At 39.1% G+C, this 23,849-nt stretch overlaps 1 protein-coding gene and 1 long non-coding RNA gene across 11 annotated transcripts in view; both read left to right on the forward strand.

Moving 5' to 3' along the window:
- Window positions 1–23,849, forward strand: part of PHF14 (PHD finger protein 14) — a 124,556-nt gene that overhangs the window by 82,807 nt on the left and 17,900 nt on the right. For 4 of the 10 annotated variants that reach the window (XM_077936974.1, XM_028750925.2, XM_028750924.2 and 1 more), the window contains one exon: window positions 11,155–11,268. The exons of 3 other annotated variants lie outside the window; for them this stretch is intronic. In XM_077936974.1, the coding sequence (XP_077793100.1) occupies window positions 11,155–11,268 (114 nt within the window). Of the gene's footprint in view, window positions 1–867; window positions 1,511–11,154; window positions 11,269–23,849 lie in introns of those variants that run through there. 3 more of the 10 variants (XM_077936975.1, XM_028750935.2, XM_028750932.2) reach the window with 2 other exon arrangements.
- Window positions 2,147–7,780, forward strand: LOC144329316 (uncharacterized). Its single transcript, XR_013394803.1, has 2 exons — window positions 2,147–3,829; window positions 4,173–7,780. It is a non-coding gene; the product is annotated as an uncharacterized LOC144329316 (long non-coding RNA).

A 23,849-nucleotide genomic window follows, 5' to 3' on the forward strand; every position in this document is an offset into this window, starting at 1 on the left:
TGACGCGGCAGCTAAAAAAGCCAATGCAATTCTGGGCTGCATCAATAGGAGTATAGCATCTAGATCAAGGGAAGTAATAGTGCCACTGTATTCTGCTCTGGTCAGACCTCACCTGGAGTACTGTGTCCAGTTCTGGGCACCACAGTTCAAGAAGGACACTGACAAACTGGAACGTGTCCGGAGGAGGGCAACCAAAATGGTCAAAGGCCTGGAAACGATGCCTTATGAGGAACGGCTAAGGGAGCTGGGCATGTTTAGCCTGGAGAAGAGGAGGTTAAGGGGTGATATGATAGCCATGTTCAAATATATAAAAGGATGTCACATAGAGGAGGGAGAAAGGTTGTTTTCTGCTGCTCCAGAGAAGCGGACACGGAGCAATGGATCCAAACTACAAGAAAGAAGATTCCACCTAAACATTAGGAAGAACTTCCTGACAGTAAGAGCTGTTCGACAGTGGAATTTGCTGCCAAGGAGTGTGGTGGAGTCTCCTTCTTTGGAGGTCTTTAAGCAGAGGCTTGACAACCATATGTCAGGAGTGCTCTGATGGTGTTTCCTGCTTGGCAGGGGGTTGGACTCGATGGCCCTTGTGGTCTATTCCAACTCTATGATTCTATGATTCTATGGAAGTTTAGCCCTTGAAAAATTGAGCAATTATCCAACAAGCCTTGGAAGATGATATATTCAAATGTTTCAAAGACCTCATTATAATGGTTTTTTTGTTTTAAAAATGCAGTTGTGTGCATTTTTTCATACGACATTTTTAAATGCATCACTGTGGAAATTTGGATGTATTTGTTTTCTTTTTAAAGACACTTAGCATGCACTAGTGATGGTGATTCACTGCCTTTTGTTTGGTATTTAAAACAGCGGCAGGATGATTGAGTGTAAACGAAGGGTCTGGATGGAGATCATCTGTGAGGAATTCCTTGGTGTGGGAGATGAGCCATTATAGTGATATCTCTTGTGACAATCCCAGCAGGAAGAACACTGATCCATGCAGCTATAACCTCTGGCAAGAAGTCCGGAAGTAGCAACAAATTGGATTTGAAAGCAAGATTGTTTTATCATACCATCTCATAATCATTTTTACCATTGGCTGTCGTCTTTGTGTACTACATAGTGCCTAACAGCTATTTCCTATTCCTCTATCATTTTTTACATGAAACTGTTTTTTATCGTACTTAACAGTTTAGTAGGAGATTGCAGCAGATAAGACTTCTTTCTTTTTTCTTCTTTTAGCGATCACTTGTAGCCAAGTAAGATTGTCTTCCATGGAAACAAACTTAACAGTGAGTCCGTAAGTGACTGTGGAGGCCAGTTCTGGATCCACACGTCCTTCCACAGTGGGGGCGTAGGTTTCTGGGCAGGAGTTGATCATAGTGAGGTTCGCCAAACATGCCTTCCTCTTAGCTCGTTTCTCATTTTTGCCCTGAGTTCATGCTTCTTCAGAGTCCACAACACCTTGGTATCCATACCACAACATAGTTTACATTAAAAACTTTTGTTTTGAGTTGGTATCTCCTCATTCCAGGGATCAGATTGGTAACTTCTGATGTCTGCCTACTAATCAGGGCTGTCTTAAGCATATGTGACGCCGGGGTGCAAAGATATGCCTGACGCCCCCCCCCCCCCCCCCAGGTTGCCCAGTCCCAGGCGTGCAGGAGGACGGAGTCGGCTGGCCGGCTGCCTCAGTGCCTCGCTGGCTCGGTCACTCCCGAACTTGCAGCACAGAGCCGCCCGCAGCAGAAGAGCCTGCCACAGTGCTTCGGCCAATGGGCGGGCTCTTCCCCAGAGTCAACTCTCTGGTCCCAGACTCGGCCTGGTGCCTCCGAGAGCCCGGGTGCCCCACACCCCTAGCGCCTATGGGTAAGACAGCCCTGCTACTAACTCAAGATTATTCAAGGGTTGAATACAGAAGGATAAAGAGACACCAATATTTGTAACTCAAGTAGTAATAATAGTCATTTATAGTCTGCTTTTCTGAATGTCCACAGTGAAGCCTGATCATAAAGGTACAGCTGTCTACCAGTTTTTAAAAGCAGGTAACCAATAATATGTAATATAACCAACAGATTAAACAAAGCAAAGACATTTCAGTTGTTAACAGCAGATGGTGAATGTTGTATAAAGCTTCCATTCTTATTTGAGAGTGAGGGGACTAAATAGCATTTACATCTTCTTTGCAAAAGATAGCAGGGGATTTCTGGATTGTTCCTATTGGTGTGTAGAAGGGAAGAGAACCTCAATTACTCTACTTATACCGTTCTTCCAGTTAAAAGTTACTTCTTAAAATTGCTTGCACAAATAGTTAACAAGTGAATATAATTCTAAGTGCATTATAATTAACTCTCCCTAGAGAGTGCACAATTTTTTTGTGATTGTTGTAGCTGACTTTAAAAAATATCTTCTCTAAATCCTGAAGACGCACTTGCATTGTTAAATTCTGGCAGCAATTAAATTTATCTCTAGCTTTTCACTAAACATATCTTTGGTAAAGGATGAAAGTGATTATGTGGTTCAGTGGTTTGAAAACTCCTTTGGGTATGTTTGGAGAGTCTTGCATATTTTGCATCCTCTGCCTTGAAAAGTTTATATGCACCGAATAGCTGCAGAAGCTTTGTCATATTTAGCTACCAGAAGTTACTAGCTGAGCAGCTACTTCCTTAAGAGTTAACTTGATTAACAGATTGAAGTAACAAGTACTTCAGCAAGATGTCTGCAAACTGCATTCATTAAAATAGAGTATATGTAATTTTGCTAAATGCATCTAAAATACTTTAGCATAAGTGGAGCATATGCAAATTTGGCCAGCTTGCATTTTAGTAATTAGGATTGGCACCTCAGGATTCAATAAGTCTGAAATGGACTTCAGATGGTAAATATTAGAGGCCTCCTTGATTATGGGTTGCCCAGAAGTATATATTAGTCTGCTTTATGTACTGGGCCCTATGCAAATGTCCAGTACCATTTTAAAATGGTGGAAAGGGCATGGAAGTAATGATTTAACTTAAGCAAATAATAATAATAATAATAATAATAATAATAATAATAATAATAATAATAATAATAATAATAGAATCTGCTAAGAGGAAATTAATCTTTTTATAGCCCAAACAGCAGTATCCTTACACAAATGAGAAAACTCACATATTTGAAGAAGTACTATAGAAACATTAAAGATGTTTTATGCGGCAGGCAATGTCAAAGCAGAAAAATGTGACGAGGGAAGTTCCATAAAATCACAGGTTAGTAAGGCAAGCAGAAAAAGTAGGAATAAAGAATAAAGCCTTCAGAGTGCAGTAATGGGCATATCACAATAGATGAAAAAAGGTATTGGAACACTGTATAAGGTTACTGCAGATGAGGTCAGGAGTTTCACTTAGAGATTAGGATGATGTGTGTTAGGAAAATTAGAGCACATAGCAGCATGGCACCAAGTTAAAAATGGAAAATAGTAATAGATGGCAGAGACAACTGGCAGAGATGATCTTAGTGATAGAAAAGCAGGGGAAACTGGGATATGGGAAATTGTAGAATTGTGGGTAGAAGAAGAAAAGTCATCTCAAGTTTAGTCCTATCTAGTTTAGTCACCCCTAAACATGTTGCTGTTTCTTGGTTCTGTATAAACGGGCAACTACAGCATGGGACCATCTCAAACTCTAACTTAAGAAGAACTTAAGACATTCCTTTCCCTTTTCTCAGGAAGATTGTTGTCTTGTGTGAATATTCAGTGGGTCAAGTGAGTGGTTGCCTATATTTTCTCCCAATAAGGTTCCATGCATGGGTGCAGAACAATGCACAATGTTGTTGAAGTGTTGCGTTATCCTAGGTCAGGGGTCTGCAACCCGCGGCTCCGGAGCCGCATGTGGCTCTTTTACACCTTTGCCGTGGCTCCGGGGCGGATACTAGCGAGGGGAGGAGGCGCATTGTGCGCCCCGACACTCCCCACTGTGGCGGGCGCTGTACTGGCTGTGACGTCGCATGGGGGCGGTGCGTGCGTTAGTCATGCACCGTCCCGACGTCACCTTCCCGCCCGCTGTCAGATCGGAGGGCAGCGGCGCGCATGCTTTAAATGTCGCAATGGTTTTGCGGCTCCCAGTTTCCCCCCCCCCCCTTCGGAAACGGGTCCAAGTGGCTCTTTTTGTCTTAAAGGTTGCAGACCCCTGTCCTAGGTCTGGGCCACTATCATAGGGCTATTTTTGCAAAGACACTTTAGTTTTTTGTCTGGAATATAAAACTCATCCAACAGCTTAAGTGGAAATGTATTTAAGATTGCGCTAATCAGTAGAGGGATTCATTTCATAGATATAACCCTACGTAGCATGGATACAACTGTGGGCAGAGCCCATCTTAAAGCATTTCCAGTGACTTTAGCAGAGTAGCACTCCGCATAATTTTCAGTGCCTGTAATTTACAAAGAGTGAAGAATTTCTGAGCTTTTGAAGCCGCACTAGTTTTGACCTTTCAGTTCCTGTGAGCTCAGCAAAAGGTTGCTGATTAATTTTGCCCCTTAAACTGTGGTAGCTGGGTTCTTCATTCCTTTTTTAATAAACAGGCCCAATTTTAATGCTGCTGACTTAGATGTAATAAAATATTCTTTGTGCTAGGCTTCCACTGTATTAATAAAAGGATCTGTATTAGCAGTTTACAACTAAATGGCATTGGAACATTCAGCTAGCTTGCATTAAATCAATTTTATAGGACGACTGCTTTGTCTTGTCTCATACCTGGTATTTTTCAACCTTATAGGACAAACCTGTTTCTAAATAAGCATAGAAAGAAGGGTGTAAGTAACACGTTTTGGAAGACCTTTCCACAGAAAGATCATTTACTTCCAATGCTTGTTTTTATTCTTAATACCGTGAATAAGTGTGACAACCAGAGTAATAATAAAGCTGTTACCCAGGGTGGAGAAGAGATCAATTTACAGCAGAAGAGTAGTACTCTTTTCTTCTTAATGACGCATAGTCAAAATGTGCAACAATAAATTGAGTGAGAAGTGCTGGCATGCGAGCAGTGGCTGAAAAGGATGAACTGAAGTCCTACAGACAGTTGCACAACTTAGGCATATCTGTTTGCTATATGGTTGCAATGTCTACTTATACTACGTCATTGCCACATGTCCATTTATCATACCTCAGGTGCAGGCCCATACAAAACTCCTTATTTGTGGCTTGAAGAAGCATCCACAACAAATCAGAGATCTGTGGCTTCAAATTTGGTGGCATATGCAGGTCATTAGGTCTTCATCAAAGGCTCTCTTCAGAGCACTTCTTCCAGTAGAAATACAGAGGGTGGCTGCAGGACAGAGGACCATTTTCAGTAGCCCATTACGGAATACTTTCCCCAATGAAGCAAGCCCTCATTCTGGCACCAGATCATGATTTTTCTTTGCCCCCAGGCATTTAATTGTGGGTGTTTTCTTGTCTGCTTCTTGCTGCTTGCTAGTTTGTTTTTAATGGTGGGTCATACTGTAGTCATGTGAGGGGTTGTAAGTTTTAACTTTCTAGATATTTATGTATGACTATTCTTAGTTTGACTTTTTGTTGTATGTATTTTGTATGCCTTTGTTCTATTGTAACAACAACAACAACAACAACAACAACAACAATTTATTTGTACCCTGCCCATCTGGCTGGATTTCCCCAGCCACTCTGGGCATCTTCCAAGAAAGATTAAAAATACATTAAAATATCACACATTAAAAACCTCCCTGAACGGGGCAGCCTTCAGATGTCTTCTAAATGTCAGGTAATTGTTTATCTCTTTGACATCTGATGGGAGGGCATTCCACAGGGCGGGCGCCACTACCAAGAAGGCCCTCTGCCTGGTTCCATGTAGCTTTACTTCTTGCAGTGAGGGAACTGCCAGAAGGCCCTCGGCATTGGACCTCAGCGTCCGGGCAGAATGATGGGGGTGGAGATGCTCCTTCAGGTATACTGGGTATATACAGGTATATATTTACAGTAAGTGTACTTACTCAGATGTGTGGAGGAATATAGCTTGCTGCCATTGGTTCATCAATCACAGTATGGTCTACAGCAGGCATGGTCAAATTCAGCCCTCCAGATGGTTTGGGACTACAGTTTCCACCATCCCTGACCACTGGTCCTGTTAGCTAGGGATGATGGGAGTTGTAGTCCCAAAACAACTGGAGGGCCAAGTTTGGCCATGCCTGGTCCACTGCGATAGCAGCAGTTTTTCACAGCCCTACCTAGAGATACCAAAGTTTAAACCTGTGACCTTTTGCATTCAAAGTGATAGACCTTTCCTTCAAATCAATCATACATTGATAGTTGAAAAATTGATTGGCTTCACATGATCAACACATGTTTGAGCACTGCCGTGTCTAGCAGATATCTGGAGGTTTGCCCTTTTAATACTATAGTGAAACTTTCCCAGGGGTAATGCAATGACGAACTTACATATCTCTTCCAGTCAGTTTCCTCTTTGGACATAATTGTGGAACTATAAAATTATAAATGTAAAGCATTTATGTACCTCCTGATCATTTCTTCCAAAACCTGAAGCCTCTGTCAATCTACTTAAAAAAACTTCTTCCACAAAAAAATTATACCATTTGATATTAGGGGGGGGATCTCAAAGCGGTTTACAAATTTTAGTACTAATTGCTTCTTTTTTGTTCCACATATCTTACTATAAGGAAATCCAAATAGACTAGTGCTTCCTTATATTCATCTGAACAATTTTGTAATAGTATACAGTAGAAAAGGATTCTCATGAATGTCCTTCAAAAATTATGTCAGGAACTGGGAGCAATAGAGTAGGCTGTAAAATGAACTTTTAGAATATTTTAAACTGAGATAACTAGTGCTAAAAAAAAGTGGTAGCTCTTTTTCCATTATCCTTCCACTTTATAAGAAATGGTTTCATGCCATTTCTTTCAAGAAAGGACTTTTTTTCCATTATGTGATTCTAAAAACGAACTACTGTCTTCAGCTTTGCTGTTTTTAAAAGTCTTTGTTAGTAACTTTGGTTCCCAATTCATTACTGCAGTCAAGTAGTTCAGAGCCTGGTGCAGGAGATAAACCCTTTGCAAATGAAGACAGCATCCATTTTCCTTATACCTCAGGCCACACTGAATTGATTGCGGTAATAAAATGACAGCACCTTGTAATATACTGACGGCTTTTTAATTTGAAAACTAGCTCAAGCCTGATTCAAAGCTTGTTTAAAGCTAATTTATGGCTTGCGTAATTTTCAGCCGAATCCAGGGTAAAGGATGATGTATGAAAACTGATAAGAGTTAACATAATATATTCAAATGTATCATGTTGCAGAGAGAGAAATTTCCTTTTTTTCAGAAGCATCAATTTTTTTTAAAAAAAAGTATGTTTTTGTGCTATGTACAAATATGAATGTAAACAGTAATTGGAGATTTCATAACGTTTATTTTATATGTATTGTTTTTATGTTTGTAAGACCTACACTTGTGGTGTACATATACATTATTCCTTGAAGAATCATGATTGCACCATCAAAACTGACAAAAGTTTAGTGCTTTCTTATTGTCATAGTCATTAGAAATTGTGGAGGGCTAGCACACTTAGAGATACAGCAGGCAATGTCTCCTGCCACTCCCCCATTTTCTGCTCCTTACTATTTGTGTCCCTTTGTGCGTTTGTGGGACCTTTATATGGGTTGGTGGGTGGGTGGTGGTGACTATGAATGTCTATATATAGGTCACAATGTAATGACTCTTTGTTATGTAATAGTGTTGACTTGATATTGAATAAAATGACCCACCGAAACAAACAAACATATAACTTCAGTGTTATCATACAACCTTAGGTTTGGGCCTACTTGTATTGTCTTATAATGGGCCCCTCAGAGCCTACTCACTAAGTTTTCTTGCTACGAGTCCCGTTGCTCTTTCCCAGCTCCTGCCAACCCAGCAGTTTGAAAGCGTGCCAGTGCAAGTAGATAAATGGGTACCGCTGTGGCGGGAAGGTAAATGGTGTTTCTGTGCACTCTGGTTTCCATCACTGTGTTCTATTGTGCCAGAAGCAGTTTAGTCATGCTGGCCACATGACCCAGAAAGCTGTCTGTGGACAAATGACGGCTCCCTCAGCCTGAAAGTGAGAGAAGCACTGCAACCCCATAGTCACTTAACCGTCCAGGGGTCCTTTACCTTTTTTACTGTGACCTGAATAGAGGTGAAGGGAGTATTGTAGCATGCTATTACTCTTTTTTTCCAGATGCAGTTACCTTGAGAGCTTTACGGTTTCATATTACTTAGCACTTCATACATCCAGATTTTATTTTCTGCCTGCAGACCATTCAGGATTAATTTCACATTTGTTGTCTTCCATTGAGCATCAGCACTTCTCTGTGATATGTATTTGAGAATTCATTCGATCAACTTGCATGGAGGCTTTTCTATTCCCTTTTTCCGTTGCATTCCTGTCCCTCCTAGAAAAGTAGCTTCTGAAGCTCCAAGGACGTTGTGTAGTGAAATTCAATGATATATGGGGGTGCAGCCAGAAGGGGAAAGGTAGCAAACCCGAAGTCTTGGGTGAGGTGGAGGAGCATTTTTGCCTGCACACAGAATCTTCCACTTACTTTTGGTTAGCAGCCACCAGTGTAGGCATTTGACACAAGTTGCTAGTTGTATGGTTTCTAGCTAGCAAACGTTTTGTAGGCCATAAAAGTAATCCATAGAGTTAACAATATTCTGTGTGGCATAATCACCAAGAATAAATTTACATAGCTGTATTCCACTTGTTTTTTGTGTGGCTTGTTCTTTACTGGGTGGCGTGCAAGGAATGCAGGTCTGCACTGGAAACAAGGCCTGCAGAGGTTGTTAGACGCAGGAGAAGAGAGGCTGCAGGAACTCAAAAGTGGTAGACTGAACTCAAATAGGGGACGCTAAGTTGAGATCCAATTTACTTTGAGTAAAGGCCATAGAAAGACTCCAGTCTGAAAAAGCTGCTTCCAGTCAGAGTAAACAGTATTGAACTGATCGACCAATTTTTCCTGAAATATTTTCTACATTATTCTGTGTTGTTCCTGGGACGTAGAGGGGTGTACAGTGCACTTGTTCCATTAGTGCAAGGATTTTCACTTGCACAACAGAACTTCTCTCCGCGTGTGACTCATGCCCTTCTAAGATCTGCTCTGGAGGATTAGGAGAACATCTGTAGGGGTCATACAGGGGATAGAGAAGGGTAGACTGTTCCACTCCGCTAACAAATCCTTGGAACATCACCATAGCACTCTGGATACAACCCACAATTTTTTCTTGAAAGGTTAAAACTCTTATCCTTTAACAGCAATATCTTCTATTAACAAGATACACGGTAGCAGATATACAGTTCTCACTATGCTGCTCAGAAAATATGACTCTCCCTTGAATAAAATGTAACATTACGTTGTTTAAGCAACAAAACAAACAGATTGAATAATTATGTAAGGGATATTTCCATATACAAGTGAGAGTTTTGCTGTGGAATGATGCAAATGAAAGTATTTGTATGGTACTAAAGCTATATATTTATGTTTATAAAATTGTCCTATACTTTTAGTAATGCTGGTTTAGCTCCATTGGCTGAAAGGAAGTTAGTGATGTTGTTGATGCTCTCCCTGCCTTAGCTCCCAAGCATGTATGAAATCCATACAAACAAGCATGGATGCTGGTGGTATAGTTGTATTCCATGTATAAATTTATGTATGTTCCATGAATGAGATTTGCTACATTGGCTCTGTGCAGACAAAATTAGCATCCTAAGACGTGGTTGGGAAATAAATGCAAAGGATTAATTGGATAATCCTACATTTTCCAATAGTTGACAAGACGTGTGGAATGAGAAAGTGTTTCTGACAGTGTTGGTGTTAGCAAGAAACAGATATCTGTAAATGCAGATACACAGGATGCTGGATCTTCTTATGTGTGTGGATCACTCTGCTTCACTTTCATTTGAAGCCTAGTTTAATGTGTCTCACAGTTCGGTCAAAAACAGTTGATTGAACAGCACTGTCATTAAAACCTGCCTTTTATTTTCAGAGTTGATTCTTTATGGGAAGGGGGAAAGCTCAGCAATGCATCACTTGATTTCTTTCTAATGAATGACTGCATGGAAGTAAAGTGATTAATCACATGTGCATAGCTTGCATTCTTTGTAATGGCATCTAAAACTTTGAAAGGACCAGCGCAACAAAAAACCGCCTTGTCACAGATTAATATTTTTGTTACAGATTTGAAGTCCACCGAGGAAGCAGAACTGTTAAAACTCTCATTTTTCTTATGCACACTGCAGCTGGATGTCCATAGCAACCAGTGAGCTGCAAGAGCATCCTACTAGCATTCTCTCAGCCAGATAATTCCTACATTTCACTGCTTCCATTTAAGGAGCTGGGGGACTTCATATAAAACTCTAAAGTGTTGAAGTCTTGTACATTTCTTACAGGGCGCTTCTTTCTGAAGACCCTGTTTCTAGTAGAATATACTGGTATTGCAAACTTTGCATGAAGAAATTCAGGTCATTAATAAATGCAGAAACTATCAGGAGGCCATTAAAAGTCTTATAATGGTAACTAGAAGTTATATTATACTTTTGAGCAGTAAATCTCAGAGGTTTCCAATTCCTTTACAATCATGGATCCTGTAGCAATAAATTGGCATAGTAGTAAAGTTTCCCTCCCTAGTCCAGTATTTTTTCCTTGTGTCTTCAGTCTTAACATGGAGTGTTAGCCACAAGTGCAGCTTGGGTTCCTATCAAGTTTTATTTCTATGGCCAATTCAGATTCACTCAGAAACTCTAGTACAATTGGGGGAAGTGGATTCTTCTTAATATCATTAAAGTATTATGCAACATTTGAATACCATGTTTGTTCAGTATTTCCTTGAAGTTATTTGTTGAACTATGTATTTGAGGTACAGTGGAGAAATACCTAATAACTATATTCTAAATATACATATTGTATTCATGTTCCTTATACCACGGGGTGGGATGCAGAATTCCCATGTTTCACGCATAATGATTTGATTAAACAGTGGCTAAATGGTTTCAGTTTAACAGAAAAGGGGGAAATGAAGCTTAGAATGTATTTTCAAAATATAGAGATTTGTTGTGTCCATACCTTCAGTCACCTCAGCACACTACTGAGGAGTCTATTTGTCTCTGTTGCACTCAGGACTCCGAGCCGTCAAATGAGGTGGTATCAGAGGCCTCAACTAATGTTGTACCCTCCACCTCAAGAAGTAGCTCTGAACAGCTGGTATCGGTGGCCCAGACATATCCAGAAGAGGTAGGACATTCCGTGTCTATTCTGTTAATGAACTGACTATTGGACTCTTAAGAGGTTTTCTCCTGTTCTTACTCATTCATTTATTTTTGTATTGGTTTGATTCCGTTTGAAGAAAGCAGTGAAACTAAACCACATGTCAAGCTTCCCAGAAAGTTACTATCCACCTATAAAACAAGTTCATGTGCTGCAGTAAAATTGAGTGAATTCCACCATTTAGGAAGGCTGTTCTTTCTGCTCTTTCTCTTCTCCTCAGGTATCCAATTTTCCAATACTTGGTAGCATGTAAAATCAATTTCTGATGTCCACAGTAGTCACATAGGTTCACTCATATAATGTTGCTTGAGTAGACCAGTTTTTGGAGATGAAATTGCATGTCATGAAAAAGCTAGCTCAGAGGATTTTACTTAGTAAATCTATCCACATAGATTTCAGAATTCTGATGAAAGGTAAGCTTGGCAATGACTTCTGGCTGCCATAATCTTCTCACTTAGCCAAACTCTTAGCTTTCAAAGTTTAATAAAAGAAGTCACTGAAATAATGAAACTTCAATCTATAGATTTAGGGCTAAAATGCGCAAGTAAATGTGCTAAAACAAATTGAGCACCAAAGGAATTGTTGAGTAAGTAGAGTCTTGGGAAGAAGGAAGAGCAGCATTAAATAACTCTAGTTGCCCTCCTAAACCCTTGCTTTCTGGGGGCTCCCATTTGTACTTGTCTGTGGGGGGATGAGAGGTTGACAGGAACAGATCTGCAGCTTAGCCACAAAAGTATTTTTGAATCATTTGAGAAGTTTCCTGCGAAGACCATTTGGATGCTGGTAGAAAGTACAGTGGTGCCTTGCAAGACGAAATTAATTCGTTCTGCGAGTTTTTTCATCTTGCTAATTTTTCGTCTTGCGAAGCACAGTTTCGGAAAAGTTTTGGAAAAGCTTCAAAAATCACCAAAGTCTTCAAAAACCTCAAAAAAAGGTTACCACACTGCGTTCTATGAGTTGCTCCTCGAAGTCAAGTCGCAACTGTATTAACAGTTTTAAGAAAAAGGAAACAAACTTGCAAGACGTTTTCATCTTGCGAAGCAAGCCCATAGGGAAATTCGTCTTGCGAAGCAACTCAAAAAACCAAAAACCCTTTCATCTTGCGAGTTTTTCGTCTTGCGAGGCATTCGTCTTGCGAGGTACCACTGTATCCGTAAATCTATACATTTTAGTAGCCAACTATTAAACTTTGATTTTATAAACTGGAGTGGATTAATTGGATAGGTCTCTACTGGAAGTGAGGGTTTGGATTCTGCACAAGGACTTTTGTGTGCAAGCCATCTCACCTACACTCAAGCTTGTCTGGATAGTGACTGACAATAGGAACTGACCTTTCCACTCCATCCTTAACCTCTTTCTGCTACTGTTAAGTGCTTGGAGCTATTAAACAACAACAACAACCCTGAAGCCACTCAAATGCAGTTACTGTTCTGTCCTGTTCTCTCCCTTCGCTAGAGGCTGTATCATCCTTCTCATTCTAGCTCTGTCTGATGTTGGAGTTTCTTGTACACGGAAGGCTGGAATTGGCAATTGCTGCCTATCATCCTTTAGGCTTGTGGTTTGGCTTCCTTACATTTCCTCGTTTCTCTCCAGGACTGTAATTGAAAAGTTCCTCACTTAAAATTCTTACCTTTGAGAGACTGGAAAACAGGCCTTTACACTGTTGGCCTTCATTCTTTGTGTTTCGTTATAGTTGTAGCCATTAAAGCTGCAATATTGGATGGATTCAATGGGTTATTTTTCAAGGCAGAAAACTATTTTAAATGTGTGTGGTGTTTTCTGTGTGCAAATTAATGTTAAAAAGAGCAATGCAACTAAACACCCATTACCAAATACACAGATAAAATCTTCTTTACCCCTTCCAGTGATCATATGCCCCACCTTAGTCTACTCTACCCTATTGTCCAGTTAACAAAATAAGTGGGTAGAGAAAGCAATTTCTGCCCAGACCTTTTGGTGTGCATATCCCTGGATTCAGCCAACATATAGAATTTAATCATCTATTTCACAATAGTATGTACTATTTCATAATCTCCATAGCTGCATTGTGAAACAGAAAATGACTACATTGTGGAATACTGGTATGCATATGCTGTTATTTTGGCTTTCTGCATGCAACTTTCATATACAAGATCTGTGCAAAACATGAAGGCTGATCTAATGGGAAAGTATCAAAGTATATTTTTGACTCCGTTCCTGGTTTAATAGGCATTCCGTGCTTGTGGCACTGCAGACTCTTCACAGCAATAACAGATTATGCTTTTTAATGGGTAATGATATGTCATCTTCCTAAGTTAACTTAGATTTGTTTCTGCTCTTTCTGTGAGATGCTTTGAGCACAATTATGGGAAAGTAGCATATAAATAAACTACTATTGCTAATAATGATGTTACGTACTCCGCAAGCAGCTTATAGGCCAGTCCTGTGCTGAATGAAGCATGCCTCAATCCGTTGAAATCAACTGGGCTTAAGCGTACCTCCTTCTGCACAATACATGCACCATATGTGAAAGAAGTGTACAAATACAGTGCAGATCAATTTGGTTTCAGTACAATATGATAAGTTACTGTTTCCAACATTATAGATCTTATTTAATTTTTTTAACTGTTTAATGCCCTTGCCCCCCCCCCCCCTAACATTGAGCTCAGCCAACTGCCTTCCAGGTTCAAAAAAGTAAACCCCAAACTTTTGGAGAAATTTCCCTCTGTAGATCCTTTCCCCAATTTTGTTGAGAGCATTTTTCATCTGCGGCCTTAATGTGTATTAAAATAGAATATATTTCAGATAAAATCTTTGTGACTTGATACAGAGCACGCACTAAATTTTATATCCCATTTCATAGCTTGATCATCATGTGTTTATGATATTCTTTAACTGCTTGCAGTCTGCAAAAAGCCAACATTCCCTTCTTCCTTTAAGTTGTGCAGTTTTCCTGCTCTTCTCTTCCTTTCCATTAATGAAAATGTTAAAAAGCAAACACAAATCCCAGCTACAAATCCTTTCCCCATTATTTCCACTGTAAGGCCAGAACACTAAATTACAAAAACTAATAGAAAGCTCAATAATGATGATATTTACAAAATGACTTCTGGAAGCAGTATCTGTTATATTCTGTACAGCATGATAACACTTATTTCTTCTTGTAATTTCTGCTATTGTTTCATACTGTTTTAAATATTCTTCTACACTAGTTTATGGGTGTAACTAATTGCTACATTCTGCTGGTTTGATTACAATCACTGTGTGCAATTTTACAATTCTGGTACCAGTACTGGAAGATGAAGGTATATCTTTCTAGTATTGAGTGGAGAATACAAATAGCGTTGTACTGCCCAAACTTGATTTTACTGTGCAGTTCTGAATATAAATTTTCTACAGCTGTTGTGGTAATATTAGAACGTATCATAAAAAAAACTCTATAGAAGTGATTGGAAATTGGAAGACTTAATTTTTTGTTGTCTACTCTTTCTCTCTCAACATGCATATACACACACTACTCATGAACATTATTCTCATAGCACATTGATAATCACAGAATTCACATGTGCTTTCTTGACAATTCACTGCTGCCATAAATCCCTTTCCCAGCTGAACCTGTCAACAGCCCCATAGCATGTTTGTCCTTAACTTAGAAACCAAGCTTTTTAGTAAAAAAATAAAAAACATAATATTCCATAACATCTAAGCAACTGAGCTAATAGCTAACAAGGACCTTTAGCATTCATATTATTATTACTAGGGCCTGTGCCCCTGCTTCCTTTGTTCACTAGCACCCACACTTCTGTAGACCTGGCTAAACATCCTATTTTGATAAACTGTGGCACAATTTGTGGTTCACTTGTGGTTTGCTAAACAAACCATGGCTTAGAGTTACATACAAACTTGACCTTGTCTGTCCTCTTTATCTCTCTCCTTTAACCCGTAGGAGACTGGCACCTAGCATGATCTGTTAAAATCTGAATAGACATTATATGGTTAGAAGTCCCCATTGGCCTCTTTACTTCCTTGGTCCAAAATGATTATAACCTACTTAGATTAATCTGTGATAAAATGATAAGAATAAATGCTCTGCCTTGTCAGCTGCACAGTAAAAAGAATTATGATATTAACTTGACAAGGTTTGTAGTCAACTAACTTTTACTCAGGAGTAGACACATTGAAATTAATGGGGCTAAGTTACTTATGGCCATTAATTTCCATGTGTCTACTCTGAGCAAAAGTTAACACAAATATTATCTGCTCTGTTAATTCCATTTTAAAGGAAAGTTGTTTCCACTCAACATTAGTTTCTCAGCCATCCTGGAAATGTTTATTTGGAGGGCTGGGTATAAATATATTGACTTACTATATAACAAGTGTTTCCGCATTCACACATCAACACTATTTCTATCACTGCTGTATCTTCTATTCATGCATTATGGTACAGTTAGGAAGATGGGACTAAAATTGAGCCATGAAGGGCCAGCCACCAACCGTAGATGGATTTCCTGCCCTTTTGACTTGCCGCTTTTAACTCATCTCTCTGCCTGTAATAAATGAAATTGCAGTTTGGTTTGGTTTAGTTTGGTTTTCTTAGTCATGTACCTCTTCTTAAAAAATCAATTTCCCTCTTCCCCCATTTAGAATGCTGTTGTGTTCTTTTTAAATGATAAAAAGCAACTCGAAATTGTGTTACAGCAATCATTTAAATAAAAAATGTATGAGAAAGCAAGAAAAAACAATATTGCCTTGCAAGTTAATTTATTAGTATGCATGTTTAAGCTGAGGTAGCTGAATTGGAAGACTTCTAGTTTAAATATGAATTACTTCTGTTAAAACATTTTCACAAATCCGGGGCATTTGTCTTTATTTAACCTTTTCACAGTCTCTGCCTTTCTTTAAAGTACACTTAGTCCAATTTCTTCTATTACTCAAGGAGGTATTTAATACATGACTTAGTGTCATTTGCATTATACAAGAAGATTAACTTTACAAGCTGCGCTATTAATCTGAGTAGCTCTACATATTGACCTATGAAAGAGCATAATTGTTAGCTTAATTAAGTTAATTAATTGTCACACTCTGATGAACTTAGTATTGAGAGGAAATTAAAGGCAAATAGAAATTGGCATTCATTGGTTAGAAATCATATTTCATGGAATGTTATAGTGCATTCTATTTAGATGACACAAACATCTATTGTATAGTTAAAGCTATGCAGGCAATTATGAATGTTAAATGCTAATAATTTTGGAGTATTCTTTCTGATTGATAATCTGTCAAGTTCTACAGTATCAGATAAAGATATGCCTTGGAAAATTTATACTAGAATTGCAATTTGAATAGCCTGATTTCTCATGTGTGGTCTGATAATGAGAGAACTTGGAATGAAAACACAACCTTCTTGTTTTCCTTACTGTCCCACAAGAATTTAAGTGAGCCCTTCAGCACACAATGAATGACTTAACTGGCGCTATATCTATCTATCTATCTATCTATCTATCTATCTATCTATCTCTATCTATCATCTCATACGCATCCATAGCCTAGGAGTATTTGTCTACATTTACTTTTCTGTGGGCTCCTTGTAAAGTTACTGTTATTGTTGCTGCTAAAAAACCCCGCAAACCATCTGGAGACATTGTGGGGTTTAAAAAATTATGCATGGGGAAAAGAATGGATAGTGTTACTCTCTCATAATACTAGAACTCAGGATTATGTAAGGAAACTAACAAGCAGAAGATTAAGAGCCTCTCCCACACCTGAAAGATCATTATTGTCAGGAAGCATGTAATCAAATTATGAAATTCATTCCCACGAGAAGTGATGATGGCCACTAGGTCATAGCTGTCAAGTGTCCCTTATTTGAAGGGACAGTCCCTTATTCCAGCGCCATCTCCTGCTGCTGTCCCTTATTGATGGATGTCCCTTAAATGTCCCTTAAATGATGTCCCTTAAATTTCAAAGGAAGCAGCTCCTCTCCCTCCCTCCCTGCCGGCCAGGGAGGAGGGAGGCTCCAACTGTGTTGCTTGGCTGTGTTGCTCACCCAATAAGAAGTCTAAGAACGACTGAGGGGTGGAGCTTGCATGCCTTGTGTGTGGCTAGTTAATGCAAGCTGAGGGGGTTTTTGAATGCTGGACGCCATTTTGTTGCACGTGCTGCTGCAAACTTTGCAGTGCAAAGCCAGGCCGGGGAGCCATCTTAAGTTGAGGCTACATAGGCCTTGTGGTGCATGTGATTCAGATTCTGTTCAGTTGAACCTCTGGTTATAAAGTTGGTTGGACAGTGTTCTCAAAGCTACCAGCATGCGTTTGACCAGACTGCAGGAGGACAGGAAGACTGGAGTGCCTGGAACAGATGAGGCTGCAGGTCCCTTATTTTGGCTGCTGGTCCCCTATTTTCAAGGCTGCTGGTCCCTTATTTTCAAATCTGTAAGTTGACAGCTATGCACTAGGTTAGATGTCTTGAAAAAAGGGTATTAGACAATTCATGGAGGACAGGTCTATACATGGCTGCTACTGAAGATGGCCGCATCAAACCTTCAGGGTCAATAGAATTTTGTCTCTGAACAGCAGTTACTGGGGGCAACAATGGGAGAGTTATCTCGTGCTCTGCATTTGGGCTTCCAGGAAGCATCTGCTTGGCCACTGTGGGTAACAAGATTTGGTTCAAAATGTAAACATGATGTAACTCCTGGTGCTGAAAAGGACCAAAAAAACCCTCCCCTTAATTGGTTCCCCTCTAGCAAGGCAGGGGAATTCAGCACGCAGAGATCAATTTACGCAATTCAGACCAGAATGCCATACAGAAAGATCTTTGCACAGTAGATAAATCTGGTTGGTACAAGTAAGTGAGCCAAGAAACATGCCACAAACCAAACAGGAAGTCAAAAAGTCCTTCCACTGGCCACACCTGAGGAAAGTTGAATGAAAATCACAAGAGTTGTTTTAAAAATATTTATATTTTATTGAAATTTTTCAGTGGACAAACAAGGGAAAGAAATGAAATCCAAAAAAGCAAAAAGAAGAAGTTGCTTGATAATGTATTACAATACAATATGTAGGTATGTAACTAGGTCTTCCACATCACCTTCTAACCTGTCCTTTTACCTGGAGTTGCCAGGGATTGAGTTTAAGAGCTTATGCATGTAAAACATGCACTCTCCCACTGATCTGTGATTGTACCATAGCAGTTCCAAGAAAACTATTCCAGAGCATTCTTGATAATAAATAAGTTCATAATAAATAAGTTTGCTAACGTCCAGTAATGTCTAGACATTAGTTCTGGTACACAGAGTGATATCTTTCTTCTCTGTAATGGCATTGTGTCCTATGTCACTTGTTCAACATGTGCATTAAATAACTCAATTCCTGTGCTTTTTAGAGTTTCATTATGCTAATACTATCATTCTAGTATTATGAAATTATTGCTGTTTTGTTCAGTAATCTTCGGTATCTTCCAATTAAAAATGGCCAAATCTGTTATGCCCTTTGTTATTCTGACAATGGCATAGGTAACAATTACTCATCATCCCATAATGAATCATTTTTATCAGAGTCTTGTGTCTCTTCTATATATATAGAATAAATATTTATGTTTTCTCATTTTTCTGAAGTAGAAGATACAGACAAAATAGGTTTGAAGTGTCAGCTATAATTCATTGCTCTCAAGGAACGGTCTTATTCTGATACTGCATGGAAAGAAAAAAAACTATCTAAATCATTTCACTGGCAAAGCTTATAACCAAGATAGCATCAGCATTTTCCTCCTTGAAAATATATCTGCCATAAATTAAATGAAATCTTCAGTATTAAAATGTCTGTGACAAGTTTAACCCCACCATTGCCATATATGTGTTTAGTAGCAAGGAATTTATGTATAGCTTTAAAAGAAAGGACAAATGAAAGTTAAAATGGATCTGTAGTGGGATTTTCAGTTGCTCTGTTAAAATAATACACCGAATCCTGCTAGAAATTGAATAAATAAAGTGTTAATCCCTTTTCCAGGCAGGTTGAAATTATAAGGTCTATGTGAGTACAGTTATGTGGGCACCAACATCCCTAGACTTGGTGTATCTTCCATTTTTTGCTGCGTTTTTCAATGAAATGTCGGTGCTCAGGTTTAATTAGAAACTATGGCGACATCCAGTATTGTCAGCTCATTTGTAGAAAAGAGATCTATGCATAGGACAAGACTTCCCACTTCCTCTCCTCTCCCCTGCAACCTTCAATGCCGCACAAGGTTGTAGATTCGGAGGATCAGAGGGGACTAAAGGAAGGAGTTGAAGGTAAAGTCGTGCCATGCATGTGGAAGTCCACTCCCGTCTCCATGGGTATCACCCTGAGTCGTACCTCTTCAATGGTGAGAGAACGTTATGGCACCCTGCATAGATGCAGACAGACTGCCCTCTTCACTTTACCAGCAGCTCTAACCAAGACGTTTTATGGGAGGATTAGACTTCTGGGCACAAAATGGTGGGCTCTGGTTACAATTATGCTTTAAACTAAAGCTAGTTCTGTTGCAGTTCTTGGAGGCTGCCTTATCATTACTATTTTATTTTACCTTACCTGGATCATGTCTTCCAGTGAATGAGGGTGTACGGTCTGATATTATTCATTTATTTTATTCTCTTTTCTTTATCTCAGTGCCTGGCATCAAAAGAGCTTATTCACATGCACCCAAGGATTAGATGTTACCCGACCAGTCAATAGTAATAATGATATGGAGTGGTATTAATTAATCCATAGTCAGTGTGGGCAGTGGCCTCTGATAAGACTATACCATTTTTTCTTCAGGAACTGGGTTGGCCTTTCAAGGTTCATGATTTATCACCTTTCTCACCCTCTGCTTTCGTAAGACGTTGACTGTTCATTTAATGAATTTTTGCCTGCCAATAATACATCTCGGCACCCTTTCAGCCTTACTCATCACAAGCATCATTCCCGCTCTTAGTGAAATTTACCAATGTAATTAATATCCTCAGGCTGCCTATGATCTGTGTTTGCCTAAGAAGGTGGTACTATCTTAATTAGCTTCTACAATATTAGGTGATATTTTAGCTTGACAAAAATATTTGAGAAATAAGTATTTTTAAAAATTGAAAAATTCCACTACTTTCTTTAGATAGTTTTCACAATGTATCTGCTTTGGAAAATAAATAACACTTTGAAATATTGCCCATCTACAAGCATAGTGTGGTACTGAAGTAACCAGCAGCGATCCAAATGCAATGCTAGCAGTCTTACTGTAGAATTAAAAAAGAAGTTTTGTGTCTATGGTGTCAAGAATAATATAACTGATCATGTGGCAGTTTCTGTTTTCAAACTGCATTATCATTTCAGTAATGATAAGAATACTATTAATTTGATGCAGAAAAATTAATTACTATGATAAGGCAATGAAACTTGTTTAATAGAGCATAATCAGTAGCTAAAGTTTTCAGCACACATTTTTATTTCTTCTTAGAATAAAAGAGGGCTGTGTCACTGTCTGTTTAATAGGGAATAAATCCATTTTAAGGCTATATATGAGTGAAAGAGTAGTGTTGAGGGAAAAGAGTTCTACCTCTTCAGATCTCCATTGGTTTGCCTGGCTTTGCAAGGGATGTTCTGAGCTACTTTTGCTTCTGTGAAATGAGTGTCTTGTGATTCTCACGGCAGTTCTTTAGATTTCCAGATGTACTCCCCAAAAGTCTCAGTCACCCATGTCTATATCACGGCAAAGTATCATCAATAAGAAGTGTTCCCATTAATATTTCTAAGGTGGGCCGTGTTGTAACCTAAGTGAATCCAATAAATTGGCTGTTCTCTGCAGAACACTATTGTTAACAGATAACATTTAAAACAAAACTAGAATCCTGACAAGTAGATACTTATTGTAAAGACTCATTTATCCAGCTGGGAAAGCTTGTTGGAGCGAATATGTCTTTAGTTTTAGTGCAGATAGTGGGCACCTGCATATCTCAATGGGCGTGCTATTCCACAGAACAGGGGCAGCCACACTAAAGGCCCTGTTGTGAGTTACTGCAGAGTGGGCTTCTTTAGAACTTGCCAGCCCACAGTAATAAAATGCAATCCTAGTCATCAAGGGTACCTGCACCTCCAGTGACAGAACTGGATCCAGGTGCACATCAAACTACACACTTTGCTACTTCAGGGAGAGTGAAACCACATCCAGGACAGGCGAATTACTGACATACAAGATCCGGGGATATTTTGCAACTGGGGGGGCAGCATAGTCAATCATAGTCGGGTCCAAGGTGTTTTGTTTTGGGGGAGTGGCTGCACTATTGCCTCTTTCAAGGCAGCCAAAGCCGCCCCTCACACAGGGATTCATTCACCGCACCCTGAACCCACCCAATAATGAAAGGGAGTCCTTTGGCAAGAGGAATGATAAGTCAATTCAAATTAGTATTATTTTTCTGATTTGGCCCAACCTTCTCATTCATCAATGCTTATTGTCACTTCTTTGGAAGCACCACATAAGAATATTGTTCCCCACATGTACACCTTACACATCAGAGAGCATACACCAGCCTTGATATTTATGTACTTTGCACACAAAGTGCATTTCTGGCACAGGGCCACTTTCAAACAAGCATACATTCCATTTTAAACCTCTGGCAACACCCGTGCTATTTTCTAGAAAAAGAGGTACCTCCTTTGTTTACTTATAATGGCACTGCCCCCTAACTGAGAGGTGCAGGAATTGAGTTCCTGTGAGTTCCTGCTGAAAAAAGCCCCGGAATGCTGTAAAATTAGAGGGCTGTGGCATGTTACCTGTACTATTATTTTAATTGACCCTAAGATTCATCTTTGTTCTATAGACAGGCGCTCAATAGAATAATAGTGCTACCTGCTGATAGCTAAAGCTTATAATTATACCACGATACAAACAGTTTAAACAACTCTGCATCAACAGATTTCATATAAAATCATTTAGACTCTTGAAATTATGTACACTTCAAAACTTGAGTCAAAAGCAATTAATGTGTCTCCTTAGTGACACCACCTACGCTTATATAACGAGCAGTAAAAGCCCATCAAGTTCCACAACAGAGAGGACAACTTAAACAAACACTAAGCAGCCAAGTTGCTGCATTGCTGTTGCTGTTCCTAATCAGATTTTTGTATTCATTTTGTGTGCTTGATAATTACTCATGGCACTTAAAGACCTATACTTGCAGTAGGAGCTATGTTGCTTTGATTCCTTATAATACTGGGCACGTTGTAAGTACACGTTGTAAAGGAAACACAAACATTGACACGTCTTTGCAGCATTGTGCAATGTATTAATGAATAAGGCAGAGAGATACAAAATGCCTATCTTGCTTGTCTAAATTCCATCTCTTTCAACTTTCCATTTTTTCTTCTAATTTGTTTAATTTGCAATAAAGTGCTGTCATTTGATTTGTTAAAACCTCCCTCCGAAAGCACATGTGAATGCAAAGTGATAGGAACCCATAACAGATTAAGACCAAGTAAAAATTAATCCATGCATTTAACTATAGTGTTCACCCTTCACTCAGAGGATTAGGATGGGTCATGAATTAACTCTTTGGATTTGAATCTCACTTATAAATATATCAAGCAACAGCTAGGTGAAAACTTCAACTGATTCAAAAAGCAAAAGCAAAAATGTTAACTGGAATATTTGAGTCAGTAGTCAATTAGTTGTCTATATCCTGTGAATATGTTGTGCTCTTACTGTGTTTTATTATGGCTTTTAATAGTACAATAGTCATATATTTTACTAGTAAACAACCTTGTAGATTGTATGGATGAAAAAGTAAACATTACATGGAAGAATGCCAAGAGTTTGCAAACTTAAGTGCATTCAGTAGTTCAGTAAAGCTAATAAAATCTCGAGTTTATTTTCTTTTGGGTCCACCACATACCTGGAAAGCGCTTTGAAACAGTTGATATTACATTAGTTGTGAAAAGTGAGCGTTTTTAGTGCTGTAGGTATAATATACTTGTTCTGTCATGGAAGTGTATAATTCTAGTAACAGCGAAATTGTATTTACCTCTGGATCCTTATTTAGATTTGGTATCATCAAGTCACATCAAACTGCATACATAACCACCCAATCATTTAATTTGTGTTATTAAATATGTTGTTTGTGTCCGCATGTAGTTACTGAAAACTGTACAAAAGCATCAGTAAATAGCAGTCTTAATTGTAGTGGCTGCAAGCTAGAGAACATTATGTGTAGCCAAGTCTCACTGGCTGTCATGGAAAGCCAAGAACGGCGTACGCAAGCCATTGAATAGCTAACAGTGGGGAAGCACTGGCTGTGCTTAGCAGTGCTCGCTTGCTGGATCACAGCCAGTGTCTGTACTAGACCACTGCCTGCTCCTTGGCTTTGACGCTTCAGCAGGAGGCTTTTCAGTTAAATCAAAGATAGCACTTGGGTAGATTTTTCTGAAAGTTTGCAATTTGGAGATATATAACACTTTTGTTTCTGAAAGTAGGTCTTCTATTTCCACAAGTGATACCTGCAAAGCCTGTAATCGTTTCATGCACATAAACATGGCAATCAAACTCCACGAAAATATAAACACTGCAGT

This window comes from Podarcis muralis, chromosome 12 (genome assembly GCF_964188315.1).
Source record: "Podarcis muralis chromosome 12, rPodMur119.hap1.1, whole genome shotgun sequence".
In the NCBI taxonomy this organism is placed as follows: Eukaryota; Metazoa; Chordata; class Lepidosauria; order Squamata; family Lacertidae; genus Podarcis; species Podarcis muralis.